The sequence below is a fragment of the Mustela nivalis genome, assembly GCF_964662115.1.
Source record: "Mustela nivalis genome assembly, chromosome: 14".
Classification (NCBI taxonomy): Eukaryota; Metazoa; Chordata; class Mammalia; order Carnivora; family Mustelidae; genus Mustela; species Mustela nivalis.
In genome coordinates this window covers 89,864,947-89,877,306 of record NC_139033.1, presented here as the reverse complement: position 1 = coordinate 89,877,306, position 12,360 = coordinate 89,864,947, and the positions used below count along the sequence as shown (strand labels likewise).

Genomic DNA, 12,360 nt, shown 5'->3' with positions numbered 1-12,360 from the left:
CAGCCGCAGAACAGGCACCACGGAGATGCCATGATGAGAATTTAGATCTCTACGAGACTCAGAATTACAAGAAACAATAAAAGTGAAATTGAGAGTTTTCCATAAATGTAGAATTATGTTACAATGTCTCAGGCAAAGCAGCTGCTTTATGGAAACAATATTTCAGGAAGTACAAAAGAACACAGCTGAAAGGTTGTCATTTGCTGGGTCTGAATTTAATGGTTTTCACAAATTCGACTGAAAATCGCCCCCAGTCTGTTGGAATTTTACCACAGTTAAGTTTCAGGAAACCCAAAGCCAACTCTCATATTTGATGCGTGGAGGCAGAGCGCCCATGGAGTGGAAGCCAAAAAAGGTCTGGGAAGTGGCTCCCAGCCTCTGGGTAACCTCTCAGCCTGCAGGCCAGAGCAATCCCTGGTCTGTACAAAGGATGACAGCAAACCGTCAGCTTCTGGCCCAGTCTCCCCTTTGCTTCCTGCTTCCCTCCCTCCTGGCTTCCCAGGGGGCTCCGGAGTAATGGGGGATATATCACTGTTCCAACCCTGTGCTGTGCTTAGAAACAACAACACACAGGGTCTTGTGTGGTTCTTGGGGCTGGAAACTTGGGCTGGGGCCCACTCCACCATGAACTGACCACATGGTCAGGACCAAGCCACTGGAATCCCTGAGCCTCGGGTCATTTGGCCGCAAACGGAAGTAGAGATACACCTCTGAAGGTTACTGTGAGAATGAAATCCGGTTAAATAAACTAAACATGCAAAGACCCTTGGAAGCTGGAAATGAGAGTTCTTGCTTGGAAATCAGCAACTACTTCCTTTTACTAGTGAGCCAAGAACATCCTATCTGCCCTTCTTCCCTTCCAGGATGGGAGGGCGCCATGTGCCCCCATGAGGCGAAGTGCTTTCCGGGGTAGGAGTGTACTGGGTAGAGGATCAGCACACGGCTGTGGGACTTCTGCTTCCTGAGGAAGGAAGCTCCGAGGACTGGCTCATGTGGCTGCATGGAACCTGACAGCAGGGGTCAGGAGCCTGGGGGTGGGGGAGGGGGAGGAGGAGAAGGAGGAGGCAGCTGCAGTCACTTTCTGGGAGTGTCTGGAACAAGACTGCCATAGCATCAGCTCAAGCACTACGGGCAAGCACCAGAAGGAAGCCTGGCCAACTGCTTGAGCGAACCTCAGACTGGATTAAACCTCAGCTGTGACCTCAAAATGGACTTCTTCACAGTTTTGTTATAGTTTAGGTATTTTCAGGATGGACAACGCGGCTTGGGACAGATGGGCATCTTCCTCTGATTCAGGCCCTTAAATTTTATGCGACTAAATCTTACTTGCTTCCTCTCGTGTGGGAATGTGTCGTCTGCTGTGAAGGTGAGGGCTCCAAGGAGCAAGGAGGGTACCAGCTGCCTGGACAGCCAGCTCCCAGGGTTACACAAGCCAGGAAACACATTCTGGACAAGGGAACGCCTTTGTGCTATTAATGCACACCTAGTGGGGGCACCACAGTTTTGGAGTTGAACTCATGATGTGGCCTCTGAGCTCCTCACTCTGGGCAGGGGTGGCCACTCAAACTGTGCCTACTTCCTTCCGAGTACACTCTGAACTTGACCTCAGGGCTTACCCAGAGACCACCCCACAGGAACCACACAGGACCTTTTCACTTACCTTCCTGTAAATACATGACTGCCTGCGAATAGTTCTGCAAGGCATGATGGGTCCTTCCGAGGCTACTGTATGACACTGTCTTAGCCACCAAGTCATTCATCTGCGCGGCGATGCTCAAGTGCTGTTCTTGATAGACCACGGCCCGCTCAAAGGTGCCCAGGGATTCATAGGTGAGGCCCAGGTTCCCGTAGGCTCGGCCCTGGCAGGTGGGGTTGTTGGTTTCCTCTGCTATCTGCAGATCGAGCTGGTGGTACTGCAGGGCTGTATCATATTCCCCCATCTGCTGGTAAACGCCACCGAGGCCACAGGCCGCATCACTTTCCAGAGCTCGGTCTTTCATCTCTCTAGCAATGTTCAGCTGGCGTTCAAGGCAGGAAATGGCTTGTTCGTAATTCCCTAATTGGCTGTGCAGACTTCCTAGCTCTCCATAGGCCTGGGCTTTATTAAAGGCCTCCCCGAGCTCATGGGCGACCACGAGCCTCTTTTCAAAGCACACAAGGGCTTGCTGCAAGCTCCCCATTGCCCTGTGGGGATGTAGACAGAAAAGCAATGATATTATTTTGTGCAGGTGCAGACATGCTAAAGCCCCCGAGAAAATGAAAAGCATTTGTCACTGTCACTTACTATAGAAGCTCTTAACTCCTCTTCTAGCTAAAATCTATCATGTGCCCTTAGAGTGAGATGCAGGGGAATTTCATAATCTGGAAAGCAATTCAAAAGTCATCCCTTAGTGACCTTCCCAAGAGCTTGAGATTCAATGGGATATACACCCCAGAGGAAACATAAAATATATTAATAGGCACAATGATAGCGAGTGAACTGTTTGGTTCTTTGGGCCTCCCAATTTCCACTACCGTTTAGACTATGTTTTTGAAATCACTTTACAATGGCTATAAATCTTTCACCCTGAGCTTCTCAGAGCACTCTGTGGGTGATGATTTAGCTTGACCCTTGCCCTTCCTCTACTCCAGGAGCCCTAATCCCCTGCTGATCTGGAAGGGCTATAAATTCTGCAGACACAGACACCTTCTTGGGTTCCCCACACTCAGAAGGAAAGCATCACCTTGGCCAACAGTGTGTCTTTTCTGTGCTGCTAAGAGATGACATGGTAAGACTGGGAAGAGCAAGGATTTGGGCAGCAGACCAAGTCAGTTGTGTGGGGCACATGAATTCCTTTCCCTGAGCCTCCATTTCTGGATGATAGTAAATCCCACAGCCCATCGCAGACCATAGTAAGTGTAGAGTAATACAGGATTGCTGTAAATATTAAGCAAGATATCTCTGCAAGGTGCCTAGCATGATGATGATAGGATTTTTATTTATTCACTTATTTATTCATTTATTCACTCCCACCATCTTCAGGTGGTTTTCACTAAAAGCAACAAAACGGGAGTCCACGTAATTCGCAGGTATAGATGTGTCATTAATAAACACATTCATATAATGTGAGAGACTTTCAGAAAACACCAGTTGAACTGATGCATTCACCTTTCCCGTTCCCATTATCTCTTTTATCCTGCACCTCATGAGGTAGTCAAAGAAGCATTGCATTTGCAGTCAGACAGCCCTGGGTTTGACTCTCAGCTGTCCTTAATTTTTAAGCTGCGTAACCCTGGACATCGACCTAACCCCTCTGGGTCTTAGTTTCTTCCTCCATAATTGAAGGGTAATAATAACCCTGCTAAATTCACAAAATCATTGGGGGAGCTGAATAAGATACGCATGAAACTGCTTTGTAGGTAACAAGCCACCATGCAGACAGTAAGTTGCCTTTACTGTCACAGATGCTCTTAGTGCATGTGATCAACCACATCTGACCTCTGTCATCTTTACCTGTGCCCATTTCCTAGGCCCCGGTAAGCCTTAGCTTGGTCTTGCATGCGATTCAGACTCTGGGCAACAGATAAATACTGTTCGTAGTACTTGATAGCTTCCTCATAGTCACCCAGGGCCTCGTAGCAATCCCCCAGATTGCCATAGGCGCGGCCCCTGTCGAGCACGGACTCATTTCCACTCAGCTGCTGCAGCATGGCCAGCTGCTGCTCGAAGTAGCCAATGGCTTCTTCCATCACATTCATGTTCATCTTTGTGATCCCCATGTTGCCGTAGACCTGGGCTTCCAGACTAGGGTCCTTCAGCTTCTGCCCCAGATCCAGCTGCTCTTCATAACACTTGAAGGCCATTGTGTATTTCCCAAGGGCCATGTAGACCGCAGCCAGATGCCCGTGAGCTCTGCACTCCCCCGGCAAGTCACTCAGCTCCTGATAGACCTCCAGTTCCTGTGTGTGATAACCCAAGGCCTTGTCGTATTTCTGGATCATCCGGTATGCCGTGCCCAGGGCTGCATATGCACTGGCTTCCAGTCTTCTGTCCTTGACATGGTGAGCTAAGCCCAGCTGCTGCTCATAGAATTTTATTGCACCATTTATATCTTTTTTACAGATGAATATATCACCCAGGTTCCCCAGGGCTCGAAATTTAGCCTGGGAATTATTCAGCGACTGGGCTAGGGACAATAGGTACTTCTGACACTCTTCAGCTTTGCTGAAGTTCAGCAGAGCCTTGAATGCTAGGCCCAAGTTGCAGTAAGCTTTCGCCTGGCTCAACTTGTCATGAAGGTCTTTGGCCAGTGCCAGATCCTGCTCATAATATTTTACAGCCTCCTGGTAATTTCCAAGGCAGTAGTGGGCATAGCCGAGATTGTGGCAGACCTTCCCTTCCCCTTCCATGTCTTGAAGGTCAGGAGCGAGCCGGAGGTACTGTTCATAATAGGGGGCGGCCTGGACATACTCCCCCCGAGAGCAGTGGAAGTTGCCCAGGTTGCTGAGGGCCCGGGCCTCGCTCTGGATGTCACGAAGCTCCCGAGCAATATTCAGGTGGTTCTGATAATGTTGCAGGGCCCGGTCATGGGCACCCAGGGCCTGGTAAGCCACAGCCAGGTTCCCGTGTGTCGACGCCTGTGAGGCCCGGTCATTCACTTCCATGGAGATCTGCAGCTCCTGCCGGTGGTACCTGACCGCCTGGTCGTACATCCCCAGGGCATTGTAGGCATTGCCCATATTCCCATAGGCACGGCCCTGAGCAGCATAGTCACTCAGCTCCTGGGCGATGCACAGGTGTGTCTTGTGGAGTTTCAGAGCAGTATCATAATCGCCTTTCATCTGGTGTATGATTCCTAAGAAAGAGAATAAAGGAACAGAAAAAAAGGTTAGAATTACTGATGAGCAGTTTGGGGGAAAAAAAAGTAATTTGCAACTCAATTTATACTCAAACACAATTCAGATGAATTAGAGAATTTAAAATAACAGAAGGTAGAATTAAATATTTATCAGCGCTCCAGAGGGGAGATAGCTTTCTAAGCTTTGAAGAAACAGAAAAAAAAACACAGACAGATTTGATTACAAAATTAAGAGGTTTTGTACTCAAATATATATCTAAAATTAAAAGGCAAACCCGACACTGAAAAATATGTGACACATATATGACAAAATCCAATAGCTATCGTGTATAAAGATTTCCAAGGTTTCACTTGGTCTGATTTAAAAAAAAAAAAAATCTAAAATCAAACTCTAGTTTACTGAAATAAGCAAAGAACAGTAAGTGTGAGCAGACAACTCACATCCAAGAAATACAGAAGTAACCACAGGGGGAAAATGCTAATTTCTTTTAATAATCAAAGAAATGCAAAATAAAGCAACCCCAAAGTACCATTTTACTGAGGCTAAATTAGCAAACAAAAAATTTAAGCAGCACCCTATACTGATGAGGTTGCCTGAAATTGGTAAACACATCAGCTGCTGGACATAAACGGGAATGGCCTATGGAGAAGCAGGATGGCGAGAACCACACACGTGGTCCTGCTCAGACCCGGCAGTCCTACTCACGGGAATATAGTCTATGGAAATCATCTGACAAATGCAAAAGCTATTCACATACCAATCTTCACTGCAGCATTATAGATTAGTGAGAAATCAGAAACCTCTTAAATGGCAAACACTGGGGGACTGTAGAAGTACATTTTGGTATATCAACTCCACAGAGGATTATGCAGTCATTAAAAGATAATTATAAAGTCTGGGTAGAAAAATGAGGGAAAAGGGTTCTTACAATAATAAGCGGTTAAAAAAAAAAAAAAAGGGGCAGAAAACAACGCTGCATGCTCCCCGTGACAACAGCCAGGAAAATAAGTGTGTGCACATGGACAAGACCTTGAGGGGATTATGCAAAAATAGAAACTGCTTGTGAGGTGATGGGATTTGCATGATTTTTTTCTTCCAAAATTTCTTAGAATTCTGCTTTTATAGTCATTAATAACAGCACTTTAAACAACGCTCATAAACTATGCTCTAGCAGCTAAGGTACTGTTTCTACAAGCAGTTCAAAACAAGATATATCATCGAAATAAAAAAAGAGAAAGTAGTTCCAAATATGGGATGATTACTTTGATGATTCAAAGTAATTGGGAGGCACCTTTATTGAGAGCCTGGTTCAATCTGGCGTGGGGGTGGTTTGGGGTGCGGAGCCCTGGAAAAGATGGACAGAATCTAGTATGCAAACAGGTTTCTCCTTGCCCTTGGATTTGAACATACTTTTCCATGAATCAATGTGTGAGCTTTGCAGTGGTGACCAAAACCCACAGAAGTACAAAAAGCAAAAACACCAAGCTGGGTTCTTCTTAAAAGTCTGAACTAAAAATAGACGCGCTGAGAAGCAAGCTGTCAAAATCCAGGCCCCACAATTCGCTTCTGTGACACTTTCACTGACTCACTCACGCGCTGCCCCCAGGATTTACTGTGTTAAGGTGGGCAGCAGGGACAAACAAAGGAGATGCAAGTCTGCCCTCAGAGAGTGCACCGGGTCATGAGGGAGCCGGTCAGGAAATGAATAATGTCAGCACACATCATAAACGCTGAAGTGAGGGGGGCAGAAAGGAGAATGCCAGGGCCCCTCTTCTGTCCCCGTGTCCTCCCCTGCCTGGGCTGGAGGTCTGCCCTGTCACAGGACTTGTCCATCTCTGGGTCTGGCCAGCTTTTTGATGTTAGCTCGACTCGGGGTACTGGATACATCATTCAGTCCCTCTGAGCTTTTCATAGTTCGTCTATGAAGTGAGGAAAAGAATCATCTCGAAGCCATTCTTAGAGGGCAGTAGTGAGGATCAAATGAAATCACGTATGTGTGAGTGCACTGTAACTGCAGACTGGAATTCAGGTATTAGTCACTGAAATTACTACATGCTTCTGTGAATTCTCAAGGTGGTAGAGTTTAAACAAACGATGGTAATTATTCTGGGTATTTTCTTAGAGGAGTAAAGTATTGCATAATTTAAAAATAACTAAGTAAATCATGGCCCTCTATACAATGGAATAACATAGTGTCATTAAAAATGTTGAAGTAGGAAAAAAAATACCCTGAGTCTCTCCCAGAACAAATGATTTAATTAAAAAATGATGAAGTCGAAGAGGATATATTGACATGGGAAAAATTATAACATATTAATGGAATATATGGTCACAAAACAGTATATTGTAATAAAAACATTAATGGATGTATATACATGTATGTTTACATTTATGTGTCTACATACAGTGTAGAATTTATTTAAATGTTAACAGTAGTAATCTTTGGGTGGTAGAACTGCCATTTTTTTTCCATTTTGTTTCTCTGTATTTTAAGTGGGTTTTTTTTTTCCCTCTAAGGAATGTATAGCACTTGATTTAAAAATTAATGAAAGGATTTTTAAAACTCTGATCCAACAAGCAAAGTAACATTCGTGGGGACTGGGTCTGGTCACTCCCCTGGGCTGGAGATGTCATTGGTATCCTTGCTGGAAGGATGCGGTTTTTCAGAACCTGTCTCAAGTTAGAAACTCTAAGCTACCCAAAAGGCAATATCTTAGCATCACCTAGAACTGCATGAGTGTTGAAAAATGATTAGTGACAAACATTTCAGTTCTGAAGACCTGAATTTGACCTGTATTCCTAAACTGCTTTTATGTAAAGAGAAAATTTTTAGATTTCAATTTCCGGGAATCCTTCAAGGAAATGAATCATTTGCTCCCTCTGTCTTCACTTTCTGCGTTTTTAAAATGAGAGGGAAAAATATCTGCCCAGACAAGAGTCCACAGTTAGGAACAGAGCCAGCGCCTGGTGTAGGGGCGGGGAAGGGGGCAAGAGCTGGGGCGCCCACATCTCCCTCTGAGCACCTTCTCCCACAGCAAGGCCTTCGCGCAGATTTTTTTTTTTCTTTTTCCCTCACAGCTTTTAGATTTCTTTGCAAGTGTTTTTTCTTTTAAGCCAATATGATCATTACTTGGTTCCCAGGATGATGTTAAAAAGAAACAAGCAGCATGAGCCCTTCAGAGAAGGCAATGGGGGAAGCTCAGGTAAACTTTCATGCTCCCTGACACCAAGGACACAGGTCTCTCTTGCTAGCCCCCTACCCTCTCCACTTGTACACCATCCTACAGGAAACTTGCTAAGTATCTGGATGGCGAACTATCATGGAAAAGCAGAACTTTAAGTCAGCAGTTCTGTTTTACAAGCCCAGCTCCTACCTCGTTCAGCTGGGTACCTTTGAGATGGTCACTTTAATTCCATGAGGCTTTTTTCCTTTTTTTTTTTTTTTTTTTTGAAGAGAGAGAGCACGTGCATATGCACACATGTGAGCAGGGGGCTGAGGGGAAGGGGAGAGGCAGAGGGAGATGGAGAGAGCATCTGAAGCAGATTCCATGTCCAGCATGGACCCCGATGCAGAGCTTAACCTCACAACCTTGAGATCATGACCTGAGCCAAAACCGAGTCAGTCGCTTAACCGAATGAGCCACGCAGGCGCCCCTCCTTTTCTTTTCTAACTGAAACTTTTTTGGTGTTTTTGTTTTCTTTATTAAAGTTGGGTTATGCTATGTCAAAGAAAAGGTATGAGAAACATAATGGTATATATCAGTATGCTTTGTAACCTCCAGCATGGTATCTGAACATGGTACAAGCAGTATTTAGAGAGTGACAAAAAGGAAAAGGAATTCCACGTTTCCTCTCATGGCCTCAAGAGTCTGGCCTAGTTAATAGGGAGCAGTTGGGATGATAATGGCTACCCAGGGCTCAGTGAGTTGTGAAAGCAACTGCCTGCTGGAGATGGCAAAATGATCTGACCCCCGGCCAGCTTGCCCACACACTCGCCTTCTTTCTCCCCTTCCTCCTCATCTGACACTTCCGAGGCTCTCTAAAGAATCAGGCAGATTCTCAAAAACAAAGACCTCCGGACATGAGCAAGCGTAGGAGGCAATGGGCCTGGCTGAGATGGGGATTTCTTTTCATCCGCCCTGCGTCTCTACTGTCCCAGCCTCTCTGCCAGCCTGGAGAATTCTGAACAGAGCATTACACACTCTTGGCAGCCGTTCTCTTTGTTGAGGCAACATAAAAGCGGCCCTGAGAACTGCCAGCAGAGTGACTGCACATGCTGAGGAGATAATCTGCAGATCCTCCTTCCCTTTCGAGACCACAGCTTGATTTTCCAGGGCCGTCACTCAGATGAAGACTTACAGAGAGCCTGTCAGCAGGGGTGTGCTAGGTGACAACGTGCTGCAGGGAGGGGGATTAAACGAAGATTAGTGGTGCAGAAGAGCCTCACAAAGCCGAGTTCCCACAAGGGCGTGCGGAGAAAGGACACATGGATATGGATTTATAGATCACCATGGTGGGCCTCTACCCTGGGGACAGGAATGGTCACTGCCTGGGAATAGTAACACCTACATGAAGTGCTGAGTGAGGACCCAGGAGATCATGCTCACGAGAAGCCGGCACAGGTGACTCAGACACAGTAAATGCTCAACTTGGTTTGCTTCCTATTATTAACCATTACCAGCAAAGACCAAGGGAGTTGTGACCATGATGGGCCTAGCAGAATTTCTGCTTAAATGAGAACATTTAGTGTTTCCGCAGGAACGTCTGCCTGCCTTCTCTCTTGTGAATTCTCTGAAAGGAGGGCCCCAGTGTATTTCCACCAACAGTGGAGGTGCTCTTCTCATTTACTGAAAATAGCATTGCTCTGATTATTGATAGTATGGGATCCAAATGGGGCTTTAAGAGCTCATCGGTCCTTTCTCGAAGCTTTCCAAGAGCTTAGCTTCTGCCCCACCCTAGCCAAAGCCCCAGCCACTCTCAGGAGACACGAGCTGTGGGAGCTAGAAGGGGCCCTCCTATGGTGTCAACTTATAAATGACAGAGCCCAGATCCAGTGAGAGGAAGTGAGGTCTTGGCAGAGCTGCGGGAGGTACTCTTGACCCACACACCCTCAGCTGTACCAGCCCATCCAAGATAAGCAGGAGGCATCAAGGAACTGTTATTAATAGTGTCCTAGGTGTAACATGGGCCAGCAGCTGTGCTAAAAGTTCTCATCTATTAGAAACACGCCCAGGAGGGGCGCCTGCGTGGCTCAGTGGGTTAAAGCTTCTGTCTTCGGCTCAGGTCATGATCTCAGGGTCCTGGGATCGAGCCCCACATCGGGTTCTCTGCTCAGTGGGGAGCCTGCTTCCCCCTCTCTCTCTGTCTGCCTCTCTGCTTACTTGTGATCTCTCTCTGTCAAATAAATAAATAAATTCTTTAAAAAAAAAAAAAACGAAAAGAAAAGAAAAGAAACACACCCAGGAGTATTTACAGGTGAAACAACATGGTTTCCTTTCAAAAACACTCTAGCAGAGGGGGAAAGTGAGCCTGTGTGGGTGGGTGGGTGTATGAAACAAGATTAGCAATGTATTTCTTTTTTTTTAGCAAAATGTTGATAACTGAGTTATGAGTACGTGGGGGTTTGTTATTCTATTCCTTCTGTGTGTGTGTGTGTGTGTGTGCGCGCGCGAAACATTCCATAACAGAAAATTAAATCAAATAATCAAGATATGCAGAGAGATCTGTATGACACATTCTCCTATTGTTCCTTCTGGATCAGGAAACTTCCTCATAGCTATGTCCCGATGGGATATTTAAGTTCATTTGTCTGTCCATAGAACCTCAGGAGAGAAAGAAATCAGCTGCTCACCGGCATGCCTACACAAGCCAGCCTCCATGTCCTTCTCCAGGCTGGGAAGACTCACAGTGACACGGTGTCTTGTCCCACTGCTTTGATTTCTTTACAGACACAATATTTAATTTTACCTTTAATTTCAAAGGCTCCTAATGGATAGGATGACATTTTGTCAGTCCAACAGGCAAGGGTGGTGGGGAGGGAAGGTGTTTCCACCAGAACAGCGGACAAACGTGCTTAATACAAACAGTGCTGTGTATTCGCAGCTGCTCCCCCCACGCTCTCCACCAGGAAGAATAGCCCCAGTTTCTTTGGGGCACCCATTATTTCAGCTCTCTAGGTTCCCCAGATCCTCTACCTCTCAAGTTGTCACACAGAGTTTGTCCACATAGCACCTAAAATATCCCAAGGCTTGGAGTGGGGAGGAAGGGACAGACCTGCTTAGTAAACAGATGGCTGGCATCAAAGGCATGAGAGCAAAGTGCTCTGTGTTAGAAATGCAACCGACTGGATGTTTTATCTCATTTTCAGGTTATTATTTATTAGCCTAGAGACAAGCTCATTATTTTTGCCAGTGGAGGACAGCAAAGGTACAGAAATTTTTAAATGCAGATAATTTTAAAATTATCTCTCATGTGATTTCAGCTACAAGCATCTTCCTGGTACAAAAGCTTTTCCTGAAAACCAGTGCCTGCCCTTCTACTTGATAATCTCAGGCACACCTCAAATCAATCCTGTGAGGGGCACCTGGGTGGCTCAGTGGGTTAAGCCTCTGCCCTCGGCTCAGGTCATGGTCTCAGGGTCCTGGGATCGAGTCCTGCATCGGGCTCTCTGCTCAGCGGGGAGCCTGCTTCCCCCTCTCTCTCTGCCTGTTTCTCTGCCTACTTGTGATCTCTCTCTGTCAAATAAATAAAGAAAATCTTAAAAAAAAAAATCCTGTGAGATCACTACTGCAGTCTCAGAGACCCAGAAGTTTCAAGAACTCACTCAGGCCCATACAGCTCCACGTGGCAGAATGGATCCTGGACCCTAGGTTCTTCTGACTTAGGAATCCGTGCTTTCACCTGTTCCCCAGAATGAAGCTGGACTGCCTTCTAGTGAAAGGTGGTCATAACTTTGCACCTACTTCTCCTATATTAATGTTCATATACTGTTGTGGCGAACCAATCTCGTGGCAGCTATATGAGGACAGATTGCTGGTCTGGCTAAATCTGTATCTGGAGCAGTGAAGTGTACATTAGCAGGCGGGAAATGCTAAGAGGTGCAGGAATGCAGTAGGAGGAGGCAGATGTAATCCGTCGTGTGGGCGTCACCTCTGGAGAACTCTCGGGCCATCACATGTCTCTTCTGCCACCATTTATCTTAATTACATCTGTCTACTTTTTTCTACCCAACCCACCAGGCTCTTCTTGTTCTTGCAAAGGGTAAGTGAAGTTAAGGGGCTGTTATCTTCTGTTTCAACAGCAATTTGAGTTGTCTTCTGTGGCACTGAGAGTTCTTCTGTCCCAGATACCGACTGCCCTCCCCTTTTGTTTCATTCCAGAGGAGCCCACTACAGTAGTAAGGTCAAGGAAATCCCTGCACACGCCTTCTCTGCCTCACACAGACAGACTCCACCGGAAAGTATCTGCCTTTTTCTCCCCAACCCCGCCCCTGCTTTATTGAGGCATAACTGACAAAACTGT

The 12,360-nt window shown here is 46.1% G+C and overlaps 1 protein-coding gene across 7 annotated transcripts in view; it reads right to left on the bottom strand.

Annotated features, from left to right (window-relative positions):
• TTC28 (tetratricopeptide repeat domain 28) overlaps positions 1-12,360 on the bottom strand; it is a 645,085-nt gene that overhangs the window by 110,964 nt on the left and 521,761 nt on the right. For all 7 annotated transcript variants that reach the window (XM_082697968.1, XM_082697969.1, XM_082697970.1 and 4 more), the window contains 2 exons: positions 3,494-4,835; positions 1,661-2,184 (listed from right to left, as the gene is read on the bottom strand). In XM_082697968.1, coding sequence (XP_082554094.1) covers positions 1,661-2,184; positions 3,494-4,835 — 1,866 coding nt within the window. The remainder of the gene's footprint in view (positions 1-1,660; positions 2,185-3,493; positions 4,836-12,360) is intronic.